The 26,578-nt window shown below is 40.5% G+C and overlaps 4 protein-coding genes across 5 annotated transcripts in view; 3 read left to right on the forward strand and 1 right to left on the reverse strand.

Moving 5' to 3' along the window:
• The first annotated feature begins 3,379 nt into the window (after positions 1–3,379).
• si:ch211-137i24.10 (uncharacterized protein LOC565274 homolog) lies at positions 3,380–5,437 on the forward strand. The gene is made up of 5 exons (XM_036525467.1): positions 3,380–3,743; positions 3,945–4,010; positions 4,528–4,673; positions 4,779–4,965; positions 5,292–5,437. The coding sequence occupies exons 1-5, from the start codon at positions 3,549–3,551 to the stop codon at positions 5,298–5,300; spliced, it is 603 nt and encodes a 200-aa protein (XP_036381360.1). The 5' UTR covers positions 3,380–3,548; the 3' UTR covers positions 5,301–5,437.
• A 1,335-nt stretch (positions 5,438–6,772) lies between these two features.
• slc25a15b (solute carrier family 25 member 15b) lies at positions 6,773–12,219 on the reverse strand. Of its 2 annotated transcripts, none has more exons than XM_036524904.1 (7): positions 12,061–12,219; positions 10,660–10,793; positions 9,809–10,067; positions 9,128–9,265; positions 8,431–8,606; positions 8,107–8,265; positions 6,773–7,973 (listed from the first exon to the last, which is right to left on the reverse strand). In XM_036524904.1, exons 2-7 carry the CDS (start codon positions 10,712–10,714, stop codon positions 7,852–7,854), a joined length of 909 nt encoding a protein of 302 aa, XP_036380797.1. In that variant the 5' UTR covers positions 10,715–10,793; positions 12,061–12,219; the 3' UTR covers positions 6,773–7,851. The 2 variants fall into 2 exon arrangements, with proteins under 2 accessions (XP_036380797.1, XP_036380796.1); XM_036524903.1 differs by having other exon boundaries at positions 10,660–10,796.
• An 848-nt stretch (positions 12,220–13,067) lies between these two features.
• Positions 13,068–20,631, forward strand: mrps31 (mitochondrial ribosomal protein S31). Its single transcript, XM_036524717.1, has 8 exons — positions 13,068–13,232; positions 13,790–14,098; positions 14,897–15,049; positions 15,488–15,634; positions 15,885–15,961; positions 17,336–17,479; positions 17,619–19,213; positions 20,452–20,631. Exons 1-7 carry the CDS (start codon positions 13,117–13,119, stop codon positions 17,852–17,854), a joined length of 1,182 nt encoding a protein of 393 aa, XP_036380610.1. The 5' UTR covers positions 13,068–13,116; the 3' UTR covers positions 17,855–19,213; positions 20,452–20,631.
• A 2,491-nt stretch (positions 20,632–23,122) lies between these two features.
• LOC118774831 (forkhead box protein O1-A-like) overlaps positions 23,123–26,578 on the forward strand; it is a 40,130-nt gene continuing 36,674 nt past the window's right edge. Inside the window, exon 1 of the mRNA XM_036524369.1 lies at positions 23,123–24,103. Coding sequence (XP_036380262.1) covers positions 23,504–24,103 — 600 coding nt within the window. The 5' untranslated portion in view covers positions 23,123–23,503. The remainder of the gene's footprint in view (positions 24,104–26,578) is intronic.

A 26,578-nucleotide genomic window follows, 5' to 3' on the forward strand; every position in this document is an offset into this window, starting at 1 on the left:
CACACTTCTAATACACCATCTGAAAATTTTGATAATGCTGTCTGGACCTCTGTTAAACTGGCCTGTGTCCTATTTGACAGGGAAAAATCAGTTTGTGTGACAGACTATTCATTTGAGAAGGCTGATATTACATGTGGAGCCCCACAGAGATTGTTTCTTGGGCAGCTGCTCTTCTTTTTGTATATTCCCCTTTGGCAGAATCATTTGCAACCATGGTGCTATGAATCTCTGTGTTACCTGATAACTATAGTATCAGGTCCTTACTGGAATGCTTGGCAGATGTACTTGCTTGGATGTGTCATAATTTACTCTAATTTAATCAAGACACATCAGAGATTCGATTGGATAAAAAGCATAAAATTTGCTCAAGACCCAGGGCCACTGGCCTTAAATGTTAAACACGAAGTAAGGAATCTAGGGGTTATTGTAGACTCCAGCTTCACATTTGAAATGCAATAAACATAAATTTTTGAATCTGATGAATATATCCAAAATAAGACCATTTCTCAACAGCCCAGTGCTGAGAGACTGATGCATGCATTTGTATCAAGTAATTTATTCTACTGTAGTCTCTTCTCTGCTGTTCTTAAACAAACTGATTGCAGTGAGTTTTTAGACCCTAAGACTATGCAGCTCTATACCTCATTATATCAGATATTTTTCTTATGTTTGTGCTTTTAAAATGTGATCCTAAAATGATCAAAATGTCTTATGGGCTTAAGTGTAAGCATTTTTGGATCTTAAATTGCTAAGCTACTTTCATATATTTACACTGTTCTGTAATTGGATTTTATACATTCTGTTATTTTATTTATCCTGTATTAATTTAATTTATACTGAATTTGCTCATTAATTATTTGAAATGTTTGATCAATCATGTGAATCACTTTGACTACATTGTGTAAAATTCACTGTGTGCTATATAAATAAAATGTATTTTATTATTGTTCTTTTACTTCACTCTCTCATTGCTCTATGTATTTTGGACCCAGTATCAGTGCACCTGGTCAACTCCAGTACCTCGAATACACACATAGTTTGTATGCATTTTATCCCTGTATGTGCTGACAGGCACAGTAGACATGCTTATGACAGTCTTAATCGTGGATATTTTTGTAGAGTGCTTTCGTGGTTAGCTCAGAACTTACTTTGTGTGGTGGAAGAACACTTAACACAGCAACAGGCCCTTGGGGGAGAGAACAGTGATAACACATACGTTAAAAGCTGCTTGGGCAATATTTGTTTATGGCCAAGGCAGTACCAGGTACTGAGTAATAAAAGTGTCATATGTTGATTTAACAGACTGTGAAAGGCGATCGATAATGAGGGGAATGCCTCACAAACCAAGAGCAGTCTGTCCTCTTTCAAATTTGTTAATCATGTGTACACCTTTCATTCTTTCATTTCACCCACAAACTGTAAGTTGGTTGAGCCCACAAAAAATGGAGGATAAAGACTAGTATACCCTACATTTTTGGACACTGATAACTATGCAGAATAGCAGAATTCAATTGCACCTCTGATAATCATGCAGTAATTAAATGAGGAGATAGGGGTGATAATGCACTATATAAAACTAGACAGACACTAGCAAATATATCACTAGGGTCATTGTCCTCACAGGGGAATACCATCAGCTTGTGTTGAGCTGGTGTGTGTGTGGGTAGTTACTGATTAAGACAGGGTCCCAGCATGCGATTGATCATGCTACCCATCAGTTGAGAGTATTCAGTTTGCAAGCTGAGACACACCCATTGCATTGGAATGTCAAACTGTGTACCATTTTGTGACTCATACCACGGACTGGTTCAGTGTCCACACTGCACCAGACAGTCATGCATTTAATCATTGTCCTGAACACACCTGACCAAATATCATTGCCTCTCCACCTGTCACTCAGAATGACTAGAATGAGTCAGAGTGGTCAGAGACAGAGGCAAAGTGTAATGTAAAATACAATATGGATAGAGATTTTAAACACAAATTGAGAACATTGCTCACTATATATATATATATATATATATATATATATATATATATATATATATATATATATATGTATATTCATATAATATTCATATATAGCAATATTCATATAATCAATATTCATATAATATTCATGTATAGCAATATTCATATAATATTCATGAAGCCTTTGTTTCTTTGTTTCCAGTTAAATCCCACACAAACACCATTTGTATCAAAACTACACTTATGTGTAGTTTCCCTGAAATCTTTACGCTTAATATATAATTATATCTTATTATATTACTACTGGCACTAAAATGTAAAAACAAATTATACTTGTAATGTTAAGTATCTTTTAAACATTTGTGGAATTGCAGCCTTGGGTTAGAATTTTAAATGTACTTCTTCATGCATGTAATGCAAAATCAAACTAGTAAATTGTAAAATTGTTCACATTATTGTACTTTATCAACATTTCTCTGCTTTATAAAAAAGACAAAAAGACCTCCAATTCAGCTCCTGAACTTACACCTGAACCATGTCACATTTTCCATGAGTAATTTGTGGGCATTTATATTTCCCCACTAATGTCAGTGAATCATTGTCCAGTACAACCCACAGAAACAGATAACAGTCCAAAGTTCAAGCGAATTTGTTAATAACCCCCACCCCCACCCCCACCCAACGAACAAACACACACACACACACACACACACAGACATGTACAAACTCTTAAAGTCTTCCCTCCTGAGTTCTTATTCTTGATGCCTAAGTGCTTAGTAGTGAGGTGAATGCTGTACACATATGTGCTTCATCACTCTGCACAAAGGATGAGGATCCAGTGTGATTGGTCTAAGCTGCTAGGTCTGTGTTACGGAATAGAATGCAAATCAACACAATGAAATGGGAATTCATTATTGTCTGGCCAAGTTCATCAAGCCTCCACGAGTACCTTTTAGATCCCACAAACCACTCCACCCCAGCCCCAATGCCCACCCCCTGCACACTAATCACGAGGGACAGAACGATGTCCGTGGGTGAGGCACAGGAAGCACTTCTCCCTTTTTAGGCTGCATACTGCGGGGGACATGAAATTAATCCCTCCCAATCATCCTCATTGCTTTAAGTGCAACATCTCTCTCTGACATCACCTGTTCCCAATGATTTTGGTTCTTCAGTATATTAATGCAATAAACTATACAACCTTATTTTCACAGCTTCTTGCCGATAAGGGCTCGACAGTCCCATATTTACATGTGGAGACATTAATGTTAAATTTTTATTACACCTCACTTCTCTCCTATGACAACACCCCTGGGTATGTCAGTTACGCCCCTCCTCTTTAACAAAGATATACTGTGGACAGAGAAACAGAGACAAAGGGCAGATATAGAGGAGATACAGAGGGGAAGAGCAGATCTGTTATTTTGCTGGAGGGGACTCACAGACTGGGCTTCAAGCCTTGAGAGGGTTCTGCCTTTAGAAAATCAGCGGCACAACAAGCAACACATCTACATTCCAAACTGAGTTTTTTCTCCAATTTTTTTGCAGCGTTTCTAAAATTGTGAAAGAGGGAAAGCATGTGTACAGGAAAGTGTGCCAGGTGCATTGGGGTGACGCTGTACCCTTTAGCAGTCATTTCCATCATCTGCAACATCATACTGTTCTTTCCTAACTGGGAAACCCAGTGGGCAATGGAAGAACGTGAGGGGCTCGGCAATCGTATCACACAGGAAGTTAAGTACATGGGAGGTGTCATCGGAGGAGGCATCATGGTAAGTTTCAACTTGCACATATTCCTCTCCACAGAGCCCTGCCACATCCACACAGATAAACTCCAGCGGAGAGGCACATATCTGTAACTAGAGGGAGACTAAGTAAAACTTCCTAAGCAGAGAGAAGACCGAGTAGACAGAGTGCCCGCCGATCTCCTCCTCATTCTCCTCTCATTCTCTTTCTGTCTCTCTCCTTCTCAGGTTCTGATCCCAGCTATCCACATTCACCTTACAGGAAAGGAAGGCTGCTGTGCCAACCGCTGTGGAGTGAGTCCACTAAGGGAGGGGGAAGGGGAACAGTTTGTGGTGTTTGCAGTCTCACTATTTGTCAAAATTACAGAAGAACATCTTAACCCATGAGTTAAAAGCAAGCAAAAACAAAGTAACTTAATTCGGTGAAGGGCATACACAGCAAGGACATCAAGAATATTCCTGACTGAATTTTCACTTCACTCTCATTCATCACACAATTGCTTAAAGGAATGAGAATGAGATCATGTAAATGTTATGAATATGAATAACGCTGTTGATGTAAACGTGAATATGATACAGTATATTCTCACAGGCTGAATTTTTAGTTTACTGGATTTTTTGTTGTTGTTGAAAGGTCTGTAGCTCTTGAAGTGATCTGCAAATTTATGAGAGAAATCCAAGTCAGACACACACGCACAACAGCCATCCCTTAGGCATCACTTTTTTTGCAAGTGTCCAGATTTTCGATCTGTCCGCACTGCTGCCTGATGATGATAATGATGTCTATCTGTCTGTCATCATTTCTCTGCAGATGTTCTTGTCAATTGCCTTTGCAGCAGTTGGAGTAGCAGGCGCCCTCTACAGTTTCATCGTGGCAATACTGGGTCTGGTGCATGGTCCCACCTGTATGATTTTTCCGGAGCTCCTTCCTATATGGACAACACCTTTCACAGACAGGTAAGGGATCCCAGTAGGAGACTGAAAATGACACCCCTGAATGATCAATGCATGCGCCCACACAAACTGACACATGCACCCTCTTTTATCCTATGTCTGCATTAGGGAGGAGAGCTACCTCTCTGACTCGAACCTCTGGTCTATTTGCAAGAAGCCTGAGAATGTGGTGGAGTTTAACCTGGCCCTGTTCTCCATACTGTTGGTAGTCAGCAGCCTGGAGCTCATTCTCTGTGCCTTCCAGATGGTCAACGGGCTGTTTGGCTGCCTCTGTGGAACCTGCAGAGACAAAGGGGTAAAATAAAAGCTGTAAGACTACTTTAGAAAAAAGGTGTATTCAGAAAAATCACAAGGTAATGTGAGTAAAATGTCACAAATCCATTAAATACTTGTTAAAAGAAGTTCACATGAAATTGAGGCAGCAACAATGTTATGAACTGCATAGCATTATTACTGGCAATATTTTAAATGTGAGTGTGTAAAAAATGTACTCCTGTGAGTACTTTGATCACTGTGTAGTAGACTTAATTCTTTATTCTTCCAATATGATCCTTCTGCTAGCATGTTCAGAATCTTGTGCAAAGGCAATAAATGGGTGTCTGTTGTCTTCTCTTCCTACAGCCTGTTTAAGTTCCAGCAAGCTCTTTGGCTCTAGCCCGCCATTCTGAGTAGCAGGACTCTATGATCACACTCCATGAAACAAACTGCTTCAAACTGCTAATGGACCACCTTGTGCCACCTAGTGGAGAAGGACAGAAGTACCTTCACACGCTCATATGCACACATTTCTTTTCCCTTTCAGCAGGGGTGTCCAAACCTCTCCTGGAGGGCCACTTGTCCTGCATGTTTTGGATCTCTCTCTGCTCCAACACAGCTGATTCAAATAATCAGTTTGTTATTCAGCAGCTTCAGGAGTTCATAACGAGTTGATCATTTGAATCAGCTGTGTTGGAGCAGGGAGAGATCTAAAACATGCAGGACAAGTGGCCCTCCAGGAGAGGTTTGGACACCCCTGCCTTACAGCTCTGATGATTTGCAATACCATTATATATTTCCTTATATATATTTCTCTTAAGTACACATGCTTAAAATGAAAAGCAAATGATGCTTGGACAGGCAACTATGACAATAACATTCAAGTAAATGTTGGGCACCTTTACTATGCTTTTGAATGCAAAATTATACAATGATACAAATGTGTTTTAAGTATATGAATACAGTCTCCCTCTCTGTCTTGGAAACAGTCTCTTTGAATTTTTTTATTACTGTGACAATGTATTTCTAAAAAAATAAAACATGTAGAGAATTTTGGCATCACTTGTTTTCAATGTGTACAATGAAAGACTATTTAAAAGTCACTCAAACTCAGAGATGCCCAGTCTATGGGGTTTGGCAAATCATTCAGTCAGTTAAAAGCAGTCTGAAGTCTCCATCAGTCAAAATTGTATTAAAAGTAACTAATATCATATAAAAGGGCATTGCCACTGAGAATCCTGAAGTCTGTTTTCATATTGTCATGTTTGTATAATCCAATAGCATTGGACTCACTGCCGATGTGAAAAATAAGCTGTGACAGTGATTTGAGAGTAACCTAAATACATGCCTGGAGAGATCCTGATGCCAATCTAACAGTACACATGTACAGAACTGATGACCTACAGAGGTGCAGTCTGACACTCAAACTTTTGCTCTTTTTGGTTATTTTAGAAACAGTAAGTAGAGATGGACTCCAGATGTCAGAAAACCATTGAAATGAGAACAGACATCATTTATTATATTTGTAGACAAAACACTCAACATAATAGACACATTTGCAACTATGGATCAGATACGGAGTAACCTAATCTGTCTCATCATCTTAGGAAAGGTCATCCCAAAAGAGAAAGATTCAAGTATTTTGACACAATTCATAATAACAACACAAAAATGATCAATAAATCACATATGACATATTTTGGATAAAAGGTGATATTTTTGATAAACAGGTCATATCACTTCATAATTTAAGAATACTGTTCAAGTCTACATGCTATATGTTTTGATAGATGAATCTTTAAGAAATAAAATACATCTGTAAAAAATAATATGCAATGTAGTGTTTTTTCAAGTGTTTGTGACAGAGACAGCACATAAGCCCTAAATTCACCTAATATCCCTCATTTAAAATGCTACTTCAGTTATCCAGATAAACCTAATAATTTCCTACTTAGATTTATGGTTACATCTCTAATCAAGCCACCTGACTGCTCTTCATCAACACAATAAAAATGTTGGTGAAAACCCCTATTGAACTATGACAATGGGGAAGCAGTAAAATTATAAACACTGGACTACAATGTTACCCTGCTACCCACCGTCCATTTCAGAAAGGAGTGTTTCATTGTCTAAGAATTATATCTGGTAAAGGCTCAAGTGAAATATATATAGCTAAGAAGCAAGGTTTTGATACTATCAATCACATTTCAGAAACTGTAACAATGCTGATATTTGCTATGTATAGTATGAGTGAATTTGACTGAGGAGTGAGTGAAGTTGCTGTGTGTTTACCTGAAACACATTAACACAGTCTGGTCAATGCAGGAGCCAATGACTACTACCACTGCAGTGTTCCCCGCATTCACCTTGGCAACAGCAATATCAATATCAACATCTTATCTGGCACTCCATGTGGATTCTTAAAGCTTCTGTGACTGGAGAGTTGTTTAAGTTTTTTTGTGAATGCATTGCTGCCAGTACAAGTAAAAACACAATCCAAAATGTCAGGTTTTTCTTTCAAAAATGTATACCTCTTCCGAAATTTCTAGTTGCTCATACTGACTGGCTACTACTATAGACGAGAGTTGAGAGTAGAGACTCACCTTTACAGAATAGTGCTGCAATACACAATATTAAGTTTGCAAACTTTGTTTCTACAAGGCAGCTCAATTCTAAAACGAATGACCTGATGAACATTGCTTTTTGGTTTCTGAACTAGAGGAACAGAGGACCCAGACTCCCAAATCCAGGGACAAGCCCACAAAGAAGTCAATTGTACAACACAATAATAAATAAACTTGTTAAAAATGACTTCCATAGTGTGCACGGGGGTACAGGGGAAAGGTTTTGGGGGTTGGGGTGGAGGAGGGTATAAGGTCAGGATGGAACACCTGGGAAGAAGAGAGAGAAAAGCAGCAGGAGCAGATCAGCTGTCGAACTGCTTCATCATCATCTTGCGGCTGGCCTCGTAGGCCAAGAAGAGCGCCCCATTGGCTGGGAAAGTCCGGATCATGGTGGGGGTGAGCCCTGAGTACAGCGCTTTCACACCTGTGCGAAAGAATGGAGAAATGAGAATGGGGAGAGGTAAGTGCTCTTCAGGTCACTGGATGTGCCACTTGTGTCAGTGTATTCCACCATATACTCCACAAGTTGACATATCTCTTGTATGTCTCTTCTTCACCTTCAGTGCGCATGATGCCCATAAAGGTCTTGAGGAAGCCCGCCTGTCGTCCCGTCATAGAGAGCACTTGGATTCGGGACTTGACGCAGTCCATGGGGTAGACCACCAGCCACAGGCACGCACCCCCGAAGCCCCCACTGAACATGGTTGGGACCACTCCTGTGACACAGACACATGTACATTATAGCTAAATGCAAAGGAGCTCAATTTTAAATCCTTCCCAGCAAAAAAAAAAAAATGCATTCAGTTTTTAGTTAAATATTTTTGGCTAAAAGTCTGAAGGATAGGGGTGGGCATTTGAAACACTTGTGGTAAGACTGGTACCTATGTCATCCTTGCTCTTGCCCATATACTCTGAAAAGGCAGAGCGGCTGAGCTCGTAGGCACCAAAGAAGCAGAAGTAACCAGGCACCTCCCTGGCAATGGTGGTGGTCAATCCTTGGAAGAAACCCAGTGGACCGTCGTTCCGCATCACTGTCCTCACCACTGACCACACTGTACTGTTGAGGGGGGTAGACAAAAGTGGATCACGGCACTGGGAAAAAGCAAACATTTAAACTCTTGTATCAGATGTCTAACTGTGTGGTAAAACATAGCGCCTAGAACTTGGCCAACTAAGTAAAGAATAAATGATTGCTGTGCAACATGTTTTTCAATGAAAAAAGGACCAGAGGATCAGAAGCAGCAACAGGGGAAGCAGTGTACCATAGAGGTTTAGGAACTAGATTTATAACCAGAATGCTGCAGATTGAAACCTCATCTCAGGCACTGCTGGTCTGCCTTGAAGCAAGGTGCTCCATCTGAATTGCTCCTGTAGTTGTATAAATGGATGGTGTGAAAATTGTGAGCAGTGGTATAAGGGTCTCTACTGAGCAAAAAAAGTGTAATATCATCTAAGCAAGTATGCAGCTCCCAAAACAAAATCTGTTAATATTGTATAAGCACCTTCGAGATGAAAAATGAGGAATCTCTTTTCTCTCTACTCCGCTTTGTAAAATTATTTTTTTTCTGTCACACTCACTTTTGCCCACTGGCAATCTTGCCTGATGCCTCCATCTCATGCATAGCCTGTAGGCGGCACTTGACCAGCTCCGTGGGGCACAGTACCAGCGAAGAGAAGATGGACGCTACTGATCCTGCACATGCTTTCTGCATGTCACTGTCAAAAGGAAGAAAAAAGGGGGCCAGATGACACGTCTTCTGCGTGAAACTTAAAAAAAAAACACTTTTGGAAATAAAAGATTATTATAAATGCTTCAAGAAGATACATGACAAAAACCATGCAACTGCTAGTGACAGAGGAGTAAAATAGTAATCACACAATTCTCAGAGTCTGGACAGGAGAAGATTTCCATTTTGAATACATCAGAAAACACTATACATTCATACTAATACCAGTTCCCCCTACAGTGGAGCACAATGTAAGTGTACTGGAACTATAAGATCTACACAGAAGTTGTTTCTGTGCTGATGGGGGCTGAGCATTGTTATATGTAAACTCACATCCTGTTTAGACAAGTAAGATGTACGGCTTCTGAAGAGAATACGTTGTCTGGACCTGTGAGACAGCTCACGATTCTTTTCTTGGAAATGCTTATTTCGTTTCTTGGCAAAGTGAGTCTGAAAACAGCTGTCTGTCAGAGTGAGCGAATAAGGTTGCTGGCATATTGCCATGCGCAGTGCCATGCCGGGAGGCCCTCACCTTAGCGCAGCCCCACTGGGCACCCTGGAGACAATGCGTACCACCTCCTGGCAGAAGCCATAGCTCATGAAGAGCACAGAGTTCTCGGCTATGTTGGCCACCAGCGCAGGCGTGGTGCCCTGGTACAGGCCCCGCAGCCCCTCCTGCCTGTAGGTGGAAATGAAGCAGTGCACGAAACCCCGGTACAGTGAGGGGAAGGTCTGCATTTTCACCTTGGCGGTGTCCAGGGGCTGGCCGCTGATCACACAGGCAGTGCCTCCTACAGGATTGCAGGAGAAGTGACACCAGAAGGAAAAGGTATAAAGAATACAGGGGACCTGTAAAGTGCTCTGCAGCTGTCATAGGCTGGTTCCACAGGGATTCAATCACACATTACCACCCTGCCATTCTGTAAGAAATCAGTGGATTTCTTCAAATTGACATTGACAAGTAAACAAGAAAAAGCAGGCACGCAGTTAAACAGCCATCAGTGGTAACATACAGCCTTACTATTATCTTCTTTTCCTCATTTTCTTATTCAGTTCTGATTATCAGGGTCACACACACTAGGCTAATGACATGAAATGAACCATGATGCTGCCTGTGTGCCCATTCACTAAGCACAAAAACAGACAGCTGGAATAACTGCTGGCCTCAGCAATGCCCTAACAGGGCAGCTGAGGCCTGGGAACAATAGACACCTTGCAGTTACGTTTACACTGCCACTGAAAGCAAAATTCTGCCTGTTCAGGCATGCGAGTTGAGCAGGTCCTCCCAACACAGACAACTTCACATTTCATTTTATCTTTAATGAAAATGTAAGCCTCAAAAAAGGTTTAAAAATTGTGATGAAAAGACAACGGGCATATTACCTATGGCTCCAGCAGAGAGGTCAATGGCAGCCTGCACTACTGGGTGTGGAGCCATGTTGATGAGGGCAGGAAATTTTTCCTGTGGAATCCTGGTTGCTTACCCTCTCCTCCTTCAGCTCATTCACAGTGCTGAACTGCTGTAGGGGAGTGCACAGAACAGATGTACAAATGTGTAAAAAACGGTTGTTGTTGGTTCTCCATACAGCAATATGCCTGTTGAGGAAGTACATACTGATATAGTGCATTACTTTATGACTCATATATTTCACTACAAACCAATTTAGGGCAGTCAATGCAGGACTGTAATCTTTAAAAAGACCATATCTAGGATCCATTGATCCATTGTTTCTTACGTCGGTATAAGTCTTGGTTGCATATTCAAATTGTTAAGGCAAATGGGGGAATCTTCATCTGGGCACATCCCCTTGCATGCAAAACTAGTTTTTCCGGGAGGACCTTACCATTAGTAACGCCAACGATCTATGCTTAGGCCACAGCTTTGTTCAAATGAGTAAGAAGAAAACGTAACATTAAAAATGTACCTACACTATTTACAAGTGCTTACGAGGTTGCACACGTTTATACTTGCAGTAACTGTTATCAGCTATCTAAAGCAATACATGCAGTGAGACTCGCTTAAGGATCCGGGACCTGAACGGATAACCCTTTGGGCCACAATAAACATTCCTTAACACCCATCCTGTTCCCCTTTCGTGGTCTTAATTTTTTTTAAATAGCCAAGTGATCAGACATCTTATTTAGATATATTTCATGTCTCCTTTCAAGTAGCAGCTACTCTTGCCAGTGTTGTAAAGTTCAAAAGCACAGCACACGACAGAGAATTCAGTGTGTCAGCTGTCTAACGACATCACACCCAGGCAAGGACACACCACGCGGTGCTCGTAGCCGTAGGGCTAGCTGAATTAAGTAACCAGCTAGTTTGTTAATTTATGAAGAAACGATTGCCGCGACAGCTACTGCCATATTTTAGCTCATTCTTAGACATGCAAAGTGTATTCTTTGCACTCTTAAGGTGAAAAGCGCGCCACCGGTACTTATGTAACTTAGCTATAGATACTAAGGAATTTTGACCCACCGCTCCCCAGCCTTTAAAACCGCGTTCTTTAAAATCTTTGGCTCCCCTTGACTGCTTGAGCCCCTGAACAGCTGCACATGTGGTAGTGGTCATATTTTACGAATCAATCAAAAGGTTCCGGCAAACTACATGACTAGGAATAGAAAGATATTCGCGAACACTGTATTAAAATATACAATTTCCTCGCTAGTATCAGGTTACTCTTACGCAATTTTAGAGAATAAGTAGTTAGCTATCTTAGCTAGCTTCCTCATCATCATATAGCTCGCAGGTAGGTGGCAAAATAATTAATAATATTTACTTACCTGTTATCTTAACCCCAGTGTACAGTGTATGGATACGCTAATTCGAGCGCAGAATAAGACTAGTATGGTAGCATTGCCATCATTCGGAATAACTAGCCCTACCCAACGTTAGCTAGCGTGTTCGCTAGCTAACTGCCTATGTGATGCTGGTACTCTATGACAACGTTTACATCCTCGGCTTTGGGACCGTACAGACTCATCTCAGTTTGTCTCTAGCAGCAGGCAGGGTCACACCACTGCCTTAGCGCTAGTAGTGTTCATTGTTCAGTAAAAATATCTGCGGTAATAGACTAATTAATCTGTAATAACATGGATTAAAAGTGTTTTCTATTTGAAGTATTGCTGTTTAAGATAAAACATGTCTCATTAACTGATGGAATGAAAAATGTCCTCCATTTGCATGTTATTGTCACAGATCATTCGAGGCTTGATTAAAAAACGACAACGTTCAAAGGAATTCAGATGTTCCACTTTCCAACAACTTATGTTGTCCAAATATGACGTAAATGCGTTTATTTCAGGTAGAGATAAGACAGACATCACTCTTCTCCAAATTTACAAAATTAAAAAAAAAAATAATTAAAAAATAATTAAAAATTTACATTTGTGCAAGAAGGTATTCAGATGAGACGTGAATTAACAGTTCACATGTTCATTATTCATTATTGATTTTTTAAAAAAAATATTTCTGTCTTCAAATTACAATATGGTCCGTTATGAGTGCACTAAAGATAACGTTTGTTTTGAGGTACATAAAGACAGTCATAAATTAGATACAAATACATAGAGCCATCAGTTTTAGAATGGGATATTTCTATATGTTGAAATGTGAAATACTTGGACCTATTACATTTAGAAACATTTCTCTACAGGCTAGTTTTAAATTTTCTAAAATAGTTTTTAAATTAAACATTATCATACCCACTTTGAGCCACCTTGTGCAACCCCGGAACTATTTGTATATCAAAGTTTCCCCGTCGGAACGTTTCGAAGTATTGTTACGGGGAATGGAAACGCGTGCCCCTGCGACATTGAAGTGTTTTGTGAGGGCCAGGAATGTACAGAAGACTATTACCGTTGATACCCCAGGGTCGAAACCCTGGTGTTTGTTTTCAAAACGTCTCTTTTTTAATTCCGAAAAATAACGAAACATTCACTCTTCCCATTTCCAGGTGAGAGCAAAATTCTTCTGCCGTCTCCATAAGATAATAACGTTAGCTGGCTAACATTCCTAACAGGTACATAGCTTGCTAGTTAGCATCTCAGTACCAGAAAACTAGCGACTTCTTTGTGATAACGTTGCGCTTTAGATATAAGCTGGAATACAGCTGTATGCGGTATATAGCAGTCCATTTTGTAGTTGTTTAGATAGCTTGTTAGCTTTGGAAATCGTCATATTCTCATCTTAATGTGGACGCAGGTGTTGGCTAGCAGTTAGCTAATTAAACCAGCTGGCTACCAGTGTCAAGGGTAAACCGAACTGTTGACGTTAAGTTCTTATAAATGATAATTGGACAGATCACGGGACTGTGATTGAATTCATTTGGTCATGAATTAACACATAAATCATGTAGAGAATGATAAAGTTGTCTAATTGTAGGCATGCACAAAATTGTTGATGACAGTGGAGACGCAAAGTGTATCTTTAAAAAGAACCTAAAACTGTACCAGGTCCTCATATTTACTGCCAACAATGTTTAATAAGCATTAGCTGTTGTCTGTCTCATAGAACTGCAATCCCAAGGAGGCACAGGGCCTTGAGCACCAGTGCAGCTGTTTCCAGTGAAATCAAAGATGGGCCTGAGCCACCCAAAGAAGAAAAGAGGGATGAAGAGAGAGAGACTGAACCTAAAAAATCAGGAAAGGAGAGTCTTCTGGACCTCCTCGGGGCCATGAAAGTGGAGGTGACCAGCAAGAAGAAGTTTCAGGCCTTGAAGCTGCAGAAAAGCAAGGCACCAGCATCGCGGCCGGCCCCTGTGGTGATGGAGAGCACTATTAGCATGTTCCAGAAGGCCACTGAAGGATCACCTCCTCAAAGGTTTATTGTGATCCTTCATTTGCGAATGAACAATTTAAATTGCATATTTTTTGGTGTTCGTGGGGAGGGGAGTCTGGGAACATCGCATAATTGCTTCAGGGTTATTTCATATGTTTTTTTAATCGATGCATGTATCATTTTGCATACATAGAAGATATTCCTCTTGCATGTTCTGGAAAATTTGAATTTCAGGAATATATGGTAATCTTCAAAGGATTAACCAGTTATACAAAACATCTTCACAGGAGTTATTGAAGTTGAGATGGTCCACATCTCTGAAAACTGAAGGTTAAGCAACAAGTAAAAGAAAAACTCTGGTCTTAGAGAATCTGTGATGAGCAGAGTGAGATGTTGATGACATATTCTGCACGGTCCTCCCCCAGCACATAAAGAAAATGTGAAACGGGAAAGATAAAAGCAAAAGGTGATATATTTCTCAGATGGGAATGAACGGTTAATCAGTATGTCCCTGTTGGGAAGTGGAAAAGGAACCATTGTTATAGCAGTTTGCTGGAGATGTGGTTGTTAGTGATTAGAAAGTGAGTTGTTACAAAGCCCATATGTGTATGTAAGTTTATATTTAAACCATATGATCCTCTCCAGTATCACAGAGTTGATTCAGTCTCACCCAAATATAACAGTGGTGCTGTCATTGAATGATGCTGTCATTGTTTGAGCAGTTTAGAAGTTTGCAGATGTAGACTTTGCAGATACAAGACCCTTGCAGTCTACGGGCAGCACCTTCTCTGCGCTGCTGATGGGCTAGGGCACTGAGCTCAGTTTGTTTCTGTGATGCAGTGAGGGTCTGAATCCTGAGCTTGTTGCTGCAGCCTCAGCGGCAGCCTCCTCCATGCCCAACAGCAGCCAGGCTGAGTCGGAGCTCCTGCAGCAGCTGAGAAGACATGAAACCATCTCTGAGGCCCAGAAGAAGGGAGACGGAAGGAGCATAGGGTGAGTGTGGCCCACAGGTGACTGCAGTGAGTATGACTACCACCTATGGTCTGATTTGAACAATGACCTGAAACTCAAACTCGATTTGAATGACGGGCATGCATGCATAGTCCATGCTGGCAATTCATTCAGATCCAATATACACCGAGAGTTATGGTGCTCCCCCACATACCCTGTAAATATTTGTTTTTCTCAAGTGTTTGGGCATTACCACTATGCATTGCATCATGATTATTATCTACAGCACACTATATTAACATCGTTCCACCCCCAGTGGATGGTACACTCCCTGTAACATTACATACATGACATTTGTATGTATTCATTTTGCTAGTGCAGATTTGAAGTGACTTATAGGTTAGTAAGAAGGTATGGTGTATTTAACAGTGACAGTGACTGAAGCATATGTCTGACAGCTGATGTTGTTGTCATTTATAGGAGCATTATTGCAGACATGAAGGTGGGAAGGCAACCTAACGCCAGACAAAATGCCAAACCAGCCAATCAGATTCGCTTTGATGAAGATGGACAGGGATTTATCCATGACAGGAGTGTGACCAGTGAGCTTGATGGAGTTCGTAGAAGGTAATTATTTGACCCTTGTTCACGTTTTGTGTAGACCTCAATCAGCTTGGAATCCATGCATCCAAGAATAAAGTGCAGATATTGTGGATACTTTATATATTTTCATTTTAAATCCTTTAAATCAGTTTGCCAACCTGTTTAGCACTCTTTATTGTGAACATGTCCTATAGCAAATATTGTTTAATATTTTATTTGAGGTCTTTTTGTTTAGTTTCTGCCTAAATAATCTGATCTCCTTCTTGGTTTTCAGGAAGGGCCTGTTTTTGGGGAAAAGGCTTAACATTTTCTCTCCGGTCAGTGAGACTGATGAACCTGACACTGTCACGGGTAATTTTTGTGTGAATTTATTTATCACTGTGTAAAATGCCCTGTAACTGGCCAATCAAGATGCAGTTGCCTCCCACCCTTCCCCGCACTGGGCCACAAGGCCTCCTTTGCGGGAGGCCTTGTGGCCCAGTGGGGAAGTGGATTGAGGGGATTGAGGGGAAGTGGATTTTGCTGTTAAACAGATTTGACATTAAAATGTATTTACATTCCAAATCTGTCAATAATGTCAGATTAAATTTTGAGAATATCGTTGCTCCATGGCCATTCCAGTGTAGCCACTTAGCTTGCAGTTAACCTTGTGGCTGGGTAATTGACACGTATACACTTGTCAAGTCATCTTAGCATACATGCAAAATGAAACCTCAGGATGTTGAGATAACGCACAAGAAAGTCTATTATTTGCAATTCTTAAAGCACAGAAGACATGATGGGAAGTTGACAGGCAATCTGGGCTCCATGCAAACGCAATACCTCCGGTCCATGCATCCACAATTCCGCAGTATTTCCACACAGCCGTTGATGATATATTGCAATTATTTACATTTATTCATTTAGCAGACGCTTTTATCCAAAGCGACTTACATAGGTTACAGTTCTTTACAATGTTATCCATTTATACAGCTGGATATTTACTGAGGAAATTGTGGGTTAAGTACCTTGCCCAAGGGTACAGCAGCAGTGTCCCAGCGGGGATCGAACCGGCAACCTTTCGGTTACGAGTCCTGCTCCTTAACCACTATGCTACACTGCCGTCCTCTGTCCATAATATGAAATGTTAATAGGATTACTACACAGTCCTCTACAATACTTTATGTGAATGGAAATAATTAGATGAATATGTACAAAGAAAACAGGTGTATAACTGTACAGCACCAAGGGTAGAAGTGCCATGGTAGCATACTGATAAGGAGCAGGGCTCATAACCAAAAGGTTGTTGATTCAATTCCCCACTGGGGTGCTACAGTTGTACCCTTGGAGAGAGTATGTCAGGTGACTAAGGAGATTAAAGGTAGTTTGCAACATCTCAGATAACAATGGACATGACTTTGCCAACATTCATATTGGTACATTTTGAACATGGAACAGCTCAATGTGAAGCATGTGCTAGGGTGTGTGAGGTTGTTTCCTTGAATCTAGCCTTTGATTGTTGCTTCATAACTGGCAGTGATTTTTGTCACTTTGCAGAGTAAAGACTTATAATAGTGTCTAGGGCCATTCTTTATGCGTCATCTTCTCCCCCCCCCCAACACCAGTTAGAGTAGCCTTTATAGGCATTACACTTGGTGACAATTCAAAAGTCAGTCCAAATTCATTCTGTCTGTCAGAGTTTCTGTCCTTATGACCAATCTGGTCTTCTGATCTCATGTTTTACAGGCTTTTCCCTCACCCTATGGGACCTGGAAATGGCCAATCAGATAGCTCAGGCAACGCGTCACCTTCCCCGAAATGGCTTTGAGGAGATGATCCAGTGGACTAAGGAGGGAAAGCTGTGGCAGTATCCAATCAACAATGAAGGTGGTGAGTTCTGGTGCAGTGTTTTGAAAATACAGTTTGTGGTACTGAGAAGTCATCCCTCTACCCCTGTTTACACTCTCCTCGCCCTTCCTTTCTCTATTTCCTGTCATCATCTTTCAACCACCCCTTTGTGCTCTTTCAGGTCTGGAGGAGGAGGCCAGCGTGCCCTTCCATGAGCACGTCTTCCTGGAGAAGCACCTGGAGGAGGGTTTCCCCCGGCAGGGACCTGTGCGGCACTTCATGGAGCTGGTGGTGGCAGGTCTTGTCAAGAACCCTCACCTGACTGTGCGGCAGAAAGAGGAGCATATCGCATGGTTCCGGGAATACTTCCAGCAGAAGGAGGATGTCCTCAGAGAGGCAGAGGTCTACCTGAACTGACCAGCGTGGAGTCTCTTCCTCATTCAAAATTGCATTTACATGCATTCTACCTGCAGGTCTTACCTGCACCTCTGTTGACTAACCCATTTCCACTGTAACAGCATTTCTGTTGGACTCCAGAGAAGTGTACTGATCCAACGAATGCCCTTCTTCTAGAAAGTCTTACATCCTGGTTACAGCAGTCATCTTGCAAATGGACTGAGTATATAAGAAAAATACATGTATTTAAACAGGTGTAAGAGTTTCCAGCTTTTTACATTATTATAAGTATAAGTAAAACCATGTTATTTCATTTTCAGGAGTTTTTGGAACTACACTTCCAGTAAAGTTGGCTGCACTGTGATGATAGACATTTGCTTTTTCTTTTAAGTGCTTTTTGGAGACTTAATGTGATATTTTTATAATCGCCCATGATAGCAACCTTAAATATTGCCTTGGCTCTGAAATTAGGCTATGACTCATTTCAAGCAGAAAGATTGCATGGCCTCAACAAATGGTCGGTGCCATTAACTATTACAGCAGAGGCTATGCTGTATGTGATGAGGTCATATGCTAGCAATTAGCCTGTGAGAGAGCATTTTCACCTTCTGAACCTACTGTTAATTAAATATTGCATTTTGAGTTATGACATCCATGTGTGGGCACAAAGGAATGGAGTACTTTTGCAAAATTTGATTAATTGCTAGTCAAAAATATTTTGGCCATTTCCTATCATTCCCATTTGGCATTTACACGATCACTTTTTGAGGGAAGGCCTTATGGAACAAAAGGCCATCACTGGTGATAACAATACAGCTATGAAAAGGAGAAACACACCATTTTCAATGAAATGGCAGAAACCTAAAACAGTGTGAAGTGGTTGAAAAGGTTTCTCGCTCTGTATTTATCTCTAAACAGGTAAAATAATTTTGTTTCCTATTCTGGCACTGTGACAGGTTGTGCATTTCTCCAGGTTATGAAGAGAGGAGAATTCACATGAGATGCAGCTGATGCACAATTGTGTAAGAGCATAAATGGAGTGTTCAGTGTTTACTGTAATGTACTTTCAACAGGAAATGGGGGTTGGGGTTGATTAAGTCCAAGTCTGTTTTATGAAAACGCACTTAGCTGAATGGAACACCATGTTCAGGATGTAATGGAGAAAAAAGTTGTTTGTGATTGAATGCCTATTCAATGAAATGGGGTTGGCGCCTGGCCCTCTTCATCAGCATTGGTCATGTGTTGCTCTTATCTCTTAAAGGGATTCTGATTACAGCATGAGCTTGTGTTCTTTAGAGAACATGTTACATTTTGCACCTGTAGAAATACCCTTGCCAGCTGTCATTTGGATGGACCAACAGTAGGATCCCACTACTCAAGGTCAGTCTTGATCAGATTATCTCTGTTTCTGAAGTAATCTAAAGAAAGTACACAATGAATTAGTCAGCTTCAGACAGTTTTATTCAAAAATGGTCAGACAGTGGACTTTAAACATTTACATGCTTATAATCTTTGAATTTTGCAAGTGTAATTTTTTATTGAGTTTTTAGTTAGAATTGAGCACTTGTTGCTAAACTAAGAAAGCCATACGTCATAGTTAAATGTATCTGTTGTAACTGAATTAAACGTCCTGGTTTAGACATGGCAATGCTATATAGAAAACATTAAATGTATATCTAATACTAATAGTCTAATCGGGATTTACATAGCCATAAAATTGACATAAAAAAAAGTCTGCTCCTGCATTCATCTTAGATTTCCATTCTGCTCACCATTCATGTAACATGTCCAAGGAATGTTGGTTCAAACCATATCCAGGGCCTGATTGAAACTCCACACTTGTCTATCTCTTTGCCCAAAAACTCATACATATACATAACTAATACACTCAGACCACAAGGAGGCAGTATTGTCCACAAAGTTCCCATGAATACAGTGTGTATGGTAATAATGGCAAGCGCAACCTTTCCTGCTAAACTCTTTTGATTGAAGTTTTAATTTACATGTTACACATATAAACACACAAGTGACAACAGTAATGTGACTTGTGGCAGAGGTATATCATGATTTGTGTGCATGCAAGTTTATTTTAAGAGCTGAGTAATTAACACAGGTGTGGATATTACTTATGACACATTAATGCTGCACACAAGGCAGTCTAAACATCTCTGTATTTGCTTAGGTTAAGCAGTATGCTTAAGCAATCTCTCCTAACTGTAACAAGAGCTCGATCACTTTCATATGACTGAATAACATCAGTCTCGTCCACTTTTATCCAGACCTGTTCACTGTCTGGTGAGCCCAAAAACAGAAATAGCACATCACATAGCATTGGTTACAGGTGTGGTGACGGTTGGTAGGGATCAAAGTTATTTGCTTTTTGTGCTGAGAATGGTAATCTTAAAAACAAGCAGACAAAACATGTTCACTGAATAAGAAAAAAATATTTCTCACAAGTGACTCTTTAGCTCTACTGTTCTTTCCCAGGTAGAGTGAAAACAAATGTAACTGTATTTGATACATTTTCTAAGAAATCTCCTAAGCTCGAGAAAAAGAACAAGTTTGTATAAAGGTGAGACTGGTAGCCAGTCTGTTTGATCTCATGATTTGTTCTGCAGAAAGGATGGCCGCAGCAGGGTTGTCCAGGTTGGAAGGAATCCTGGCACGTGCTGTGAGATACAGCCACAGCACAGGACTCCACACATTGTCTTTGTGTTCTGAAACCTGGATAGAGCCCCCCCACCCAAGACACTGTGGCAACTGACCTGACAGACTAGGTGTGACAGCGGACAGCCCTTTGGTTATACCATGACTACTGGTCAAGATTTTCCAACATCCGGTTATGCAAATTGCAAACAGTGACACCTGTCTTTCTTTTAGTAATAAAAATAAATCATGAAAGAAACTTAGATATCATTCAACTTAGTCTTTTCAGTACTGTTTTTTTATGTATCTGTTTTTGTAGCGTTAAATGTATGATGGAATGCCAGGTTCTATTTTAAAGCAGGTAAAATAATATTTTATAAAGGGAAAAACACAGAAGTCCAACTTCTCGCAGCTCACACTTTGGTCCTCATGAAATGAGAGCTGTGTGGTGGGAAGGAATAAAAACCAAGTCTTTTACCTTCTTCCAGCACAAACACATTGTTTGCACCCCAGAAGCTCCTGATTTAAAACCCTCAAATTTGAAAATGTACATCTTTTTTTATTATCATTGCAATTAAACTTCCACTATTGACCAAGAACAGCCATTCATAGCCATTCTACACTATCTCCCCCTTGTAGCCAAATCTCTTGAATTGAATGCTAACCCATTTTAAACACACCTGACAAATATGTTAGAGTTTTAAGAATGTTTTTTACTTTCTGCACACCATCCTTTTAACATTTTGAATAATGCTTTTTTTTCCACCTAATACCTAGTTTGCAAAGATCATCTGTTACCTGCCGATCTGCGTCAAGTACAAATGACATACAGGAATAGCTTATATCAGTTGGGCTGCCTATGTACCTATTCCTGTTTGTGTCTGAATTTTGTTCCAGTTCTACACCCACATTTGAGATGAAGGAAATTGTTAGTGCTCAGCCCAAGGAAAGGCTGACACTCATTCATAAAAGAGGTTAATATAAAGTAAATATTTTGCAAAGAGGTATGTGAACTAACATTATCATAATGAGATGCAAAATAATATTTACAAATATTAGATATATTGTACGTTGTTGGTTCAATGATTCAAAATGTGAAATAGTAATTTGACCCCACCGTGATGACTTTTTCCAGCAATGGGTTTATCGACTGTGCCAAGAGATGGATATTAACAACAAGATATGAATCCTTTCATTCCTCCCTTAGCAATTACAATCGATAGTTAGTAGGAACTATTTATATGCCAAATATGTAACAGCAAAAATTAATATAGCAATTGGTGTTAGATTTTCTAAGCTAAAGCGTCATTTGATTTGGGTTTCATATCTACGACCTTCCCCAGGAACGTGCGTTTACGTTTACATTTATTAATTTGATAGGCACCCTTGCACAGGGCGACTTGAGTGCACACGTAAGACCATAAGAACAACAGCAGACAATGAACAAGTGTCGTCATATCGACGCGTCACTACGAAACCGTTTTAGTTGCTTGAATCACCTCTAAATCACAGCATTTGATAAAGAGTTAAACCGAATCGTCTAACAGTGATAATGTTTGGATTTAATGCACAGTAATGTGAATACAGATGGTATGACATGGGGACTACTAAATGACGCCAGTTAGTTGCAGCTACTTAATGTTTGGCGTTAAGTGGCGTGCAGGATAAGGCTTGTAACCTGACATTAGTTGTAGAGTTCCTCAAAAATCGGCAAACAATAACGTAAGATAAAACTGAGTGGAATCCGCTCAGGCGGACACGGGTGCGTTCCCTAACGTTTAAAATTCATGACAGACGTCGCACGAGTCAAAATGAGCATACAAGAGTAGTTTTAGTAACCTGCTGCAGCTCTGACCTTAACACATGATGCTACTGCCCAGATTCCCTCCTCATGCCACAGGCCATAAGGTGAATCAGAAACAAACAGTCATTTAATACTTAAATCCTACATAAAATGTGTGTCCAATCAAGAATATTAGTTATTTGGTGTAATCCGTCCATCTACACGTTTTCCAATATCAACGTGATCAACCAAAATGTGCTACAGTTTTGAAAACTAACACTCGGTAACATTTATTCTTCAGATTCTTATTCTTCTTCACTGTATCGTATGACTAAATCATATTTACTTAAAATATTTTTTCCTGGTGGATAGTAAATTCCTTGAACTAAATGTCAATCTGCCTACCCATACTTCTGTAAAATGCACATACTGTATTCCAAATTTATGTCACACTTGGTGAAAATTTACCTTAAAACTAAAAATCTCGCCACGCTAACAGTTCATGTCATGCATTTTATCTATCAAAAACCACAGTTAGGAAGTCCCCACCCCCAGATTTATTACTTGAATTTATTATTTTTAGATTGTTTTGCAGAAAACACACTTGTTTTTTAAGGAAACAACCCCCTATTATACTCCAAGATTCCATACTCTACCACCAATACGGTTTATTGGCATGGAAACTTATGTTTGCCGCACAAAAGTGAAATAGGAAAAAAAGCTGAGCGCTGTTTACTTTTTTGTTACACGTTTGTCATTGGCGGCCTCTGGTTGTCATTCAAAGTATGGGTGGAACTTGTTAGCTAGCTGACGCCTGGTAGTCCCAGCACCGTACCCAAGTATCACAGATTGACATTCAGCTGACTGCGTCTGCCGGTGACAGACATGGTACGAACTGAACACAGCTAGCTGAGAAGCTAAACGAGGATTATAAAACAACAACTGCCAAAGAGCAAAACAACTACCGGAAGATACGACAACTCGAAAGGAGCTGCTTTAGCTAACGTTAGCTAATATATTTAAATAGACACGCCGGTGTCGGTTCAGTTTTTATGTTTCGTTTGGACAGAAGCTGTGCTGCTAGCTATTGCAGGTAGCTTGCTAGTTTGTTAGCTAGCTTGATAGCTAGAAGTTTACGAAGTGACGAAGTTTTTTTCTTTCCATTCCTTTGTTTTTCCTACTTTTGTGGGTGCTCGGACTTCTATGTGACGGTTGCATTTACCTTTACTTTTGCTTGCAATATGGCAGAAGCACCGCAACAACAACTGGTGGACATCGACCCGGATTTCGAGCCGCTCTCACGACCCCGATCATGTACCTGGCCGCTGCCGCGGCCAGAATTCATCGATCCAGCCAGCTCTAACACATCCTCGCCGGCTACCTCCGTCAAGCAGGAGCCGGGCAGCAATGTTGATTTCATCAACAATCTAAGTTTGCTAGAAGAGACCGAAGACTACCAGGAGCAGAAACCCCTCGTCCTTTGCAATGATTTTCAGTGCCGAGAGAACTGCATCCACCAGCAGACACAGCAGCAGCATCAGCAGCTGCAACAGCAGCACCCAAGCCCACAACTCCCGCCACAGCAACAGGTGCCCTCGCTGTCCTCCCCTGTGGGCACTGCCTCCTCGGTGTCCGCCGCCGCAGCTGCCGCCGCTCAGAGGAAGAGCAGCTCGTCTCGTCGCAATGCCTGGGGAAATATGTCTTACGCTGATCTGATCACTAAGGCAATCGAGAGTTCCCCGGAGAAGCGACTCACCTTGTCGCAGATCTACGACTGGATGGTGAAGAGCGTGCCGTACTTTAAGGACAAAGGTGACAGCAACAGCTCCGCCGGTTGGAAGGTAAGAACAGAGTAACTCGATCAAAATCAATTCAATCAGATTATATGTTTTTGAGGTCAAAGACTAATAAATGATAGGTTCCCTGTGGCTATATACATTTAGGGAAGTTTGTATAGTTACAAAAACAATTCAACAAATAAAAGCAATGTTTTTACCTAACGTGACCTTACAGGTAGTGAAAAATATTAGCCCCGGGACGATCTGAGCGGGACATCGTGTGCTTAACAGTATTTAATTTAGAGTAGCTGTTTACCAAGATTGCGTGAGTAACATTTTTTCCCTCAGCGTTTACATAGCTTTGTTCTCCATACAATGATAGTGTTTTCAGATGCAGCAACACTTTCCTTGATGCCTGAAATATAGCTAAGAGATTTCATATTGTTTACAAACTCAACAGACACTTGAGACAAATTGAGCGCTTGTCTGGAGTTTGAATCGGGGACTGAAGTGAAACAATGTCCACCGTAAGTTGTCATTGACAATGGAATCGTGCGCTCTGGTGCGTAATTGCGCGCGTTTCTTAAGCTATTTCGAGTCTCTGCTTTACCCGAGACCTGAGGGTATCTGTGCAACCTCTTCGTTACCGAATCTCACTCACGTCGCTTTGCGTTTGAGCGCACGCTGTTGTTGTCGCTGAACGTGCAGGTCTGTTGTGTGTTTCCATCAGTGATTTGATAAATCTGGGGCCAAGTCCTGAAAAGAATAGTTTGCTATATGCACAAGAATGCTGAAAGGGGGGCGTACACATAAACCGAATGTTTTCTGCAAGGAGATGGCGGATCCAATTAAATTCATGTTGCTTTATTTAATTTGAGAAGATGGCCTTATAGGAAAGTGCATTTGTCTATTACAAGCACGAGACAAGCAAGCTATTTTTGGTCCTGTTAAGAATTGATTGCTCCTGTTTGATTAAAGCAGCTACAGCTGGGTAACTGTGTGTAAAAGTTTTGTTATTGTCATTAAATAGAGAGTTAAGATGAATTAATAGCCATGAGTATTTATCAGTATGGTTTCATAACAATAATTCTCCTTTTATTAGGAGACTCTGCTCTTAGAGGGAGTAGCTATGTCAATGTCCTTAGTTGTTCATTGCTGACAAAAGTTGATATCATTGCATATTAGAAATTTTATGATTTTAAAAATTATTATTGTCTTACACATCTGAACACTGGAGATGACATTTCAGTGGTCGTGAGTGCTCCAATGTAAATAGAATACAGTGCTCTCCTGTGGCCACTTGTGGTTGCAGTAGTCAGAGCTAAACAGCTACCTTTTACATTAAGGTGTACTGGGTTAGTTCACACAATATTGAAAGGAACGTTTTACGCTACTTATGAATGAATGTTTTTAGGAAAATAAAGATGAGCCTGGATATTTCAGATACAGATTTTTTTTTGGTGTGTCGCTAAATCTGATTAATTGATCAATCATGACTTCCGTGGGCCAAAGTGACTCTGACTGTTGCATAAGCACCACAGCACCCCACCAGTGTGACAAAAGGCTTAGAACAGGTGATAAGGTGATCTAACCTGCTCTATGTCAAACTGTCTGAAAGTCAAGAAAAAAAAACACAGAAAGGATAAAATACCACGTACTTATCAAGAGAGCAGTGCTTTTGTGCCACCTGTTTTTTGCAGGCTGGACTAAGAAAACTCTCTGTTGCTCCCTGTCTACAGGCATTGGCATTCCTAGCAATGCTGAGGCCCCATGCAAAAGGAAATCACATGGGCCCTTTACCGCTTATCCAAAAGATTCTCAGACACAATATTAAATAAGAATACATAGGCAATTAATCAGAGCAATGGCTTAACATTGGCCATGGAGGATTCACTGAAAGATTTTGTCACTTAAAGAGTGGGTGTTCCATAATGGGTTGTGGCCACTCTACAAAAAAATGCATGCATCACGTAGATTTTAGTTACGTCCATTTTTTTAAACAAAATAAAGTACTTCCCCCTATCAAGCAGTGATATAAATCTGTACCTAGTTACCTAAACAACTCAAAGGGCCTCCCCAGAGAGTGTTTTGAGCTCAGCACACCTGCCAGACAAGAGGCAATATATTGTGATATAATGCCTTTCTGTACACCTCCATACTTTTATAAAATGCTACACAATACACAAACTCCACTGTCAAACACTAATGATATTCAGGTAATTTGGGAAATATTAATTGTGATTAATTATTTTCTCATCAAGGCAGTCATATTCTCTTTTAAAATATAACAAATAGGTTATATATCAGTATCTTTACTGCGAGTGAGGGCAAAATCATAGGAAGATGTATGACACATCCACCATCCTTGGACGAACAGTACAGTCATCCTCACTGAGATGGAAATTTATATCCCTGTGAAAGATGTTTCCCTAGCTCAGCCCTCCCTGCCAAATGCAAATAAGCATTGTTTGAATTTGTCTGCTTTCCTGGTAACAAATATTCACCTGTTTGCTATTGTAAAATATCAAGTGCATACGT

This window comes from Megalops cyprinoides, chromosome 3 (assembly GCF_013368585.1).
Source record: "Megalops cyprinoides isolate fMegCyp1 chromosome 3, fMegCyp1.pri, whole genome shotgun sequence".
Taxonomy (NCBI): domain Eukaryota; kingdom Metazoa; phylum Chordata; class Actinopteri; order Elopiformes; family Megalopidae; genus Megalops; species Megalops cyprinoides.

What these genes read in the sequence shown, in the direction of transcription:
- mrps31 (XM_036524717.1), top strand. Translation starts at nt 13,117, where the DNA reads ATGTACAGAAGACTATTACCGTTGATACCCCAGGGTCGAAACCCTGGT. An exon ending in TTCACTCTTCCCATTTCCAG is followed by an intron (nt 13,233 to 13,789) that starts GTGAGAGCAAAA and finishes TCTGTCTCATAG; the next exon opens with AACTGCAATCCCAAGGAGGC. An exon ending in CTTGATGGAGTTCGTAGAAG is followed by an intron (nt 15,635 to 15,884) that starts GTAATTATTTGA and finishes CTTGGTTTTCAG; the next exon opens with GAAGGGCCTGTTTTTGGGGA.
- slc25a15b (XM_036524904.1), bottom strand. Translation starts at nt 10,714, where the DNA reads ATGGCTCCACACCCAGTAGTGCAGGCTGCCATTGACCTCTCTGCTGGA. An exon ending in AAGATTGCCAGTGGGCAAAA is followed by an intron (nt 8,607 to 9,127) that starts GTGAGTGTGACA and finishes CCCCCTCAACAG; the next exon opens with TACAGTGTGGTCAGTGGTGA. An exon ending in CAAGAGCAAGGATGACATAG is followed by an intron (nt 8,266 to 8,430) that starts GTACCAGTCTTA and finishes TCTGTGTCACAG; the next exon opens with GAGTGGTCCCAACCATGTTC.
- si:ch211-137i24.10 (XM_036525467.1), top strand. Translation starts at nt 3,549, where the DNA reads ATGTGTACAGGAAAGTGTGCCAGGTGCATTGGGGTGACGCTGTACCCT. An exon ending in TCATCGGAGGAGGCATCATG is followed by an intron (nt 3,744 to 3,944) that starts GTAAGTTTCAAC and finishes TCTCCTTCTCAG; the next exon opens with GTTCTGATCCCAGCTATCCA. An exon ending in ACAACACCTTTCACAGACAG is followed by an intron (nt 4,674 to 4,778) that starts GTAAGGGATCCC and finishes TGTCTGCATTAG; the next exon opens with GGAGGAGAGCTACCTCTCTG.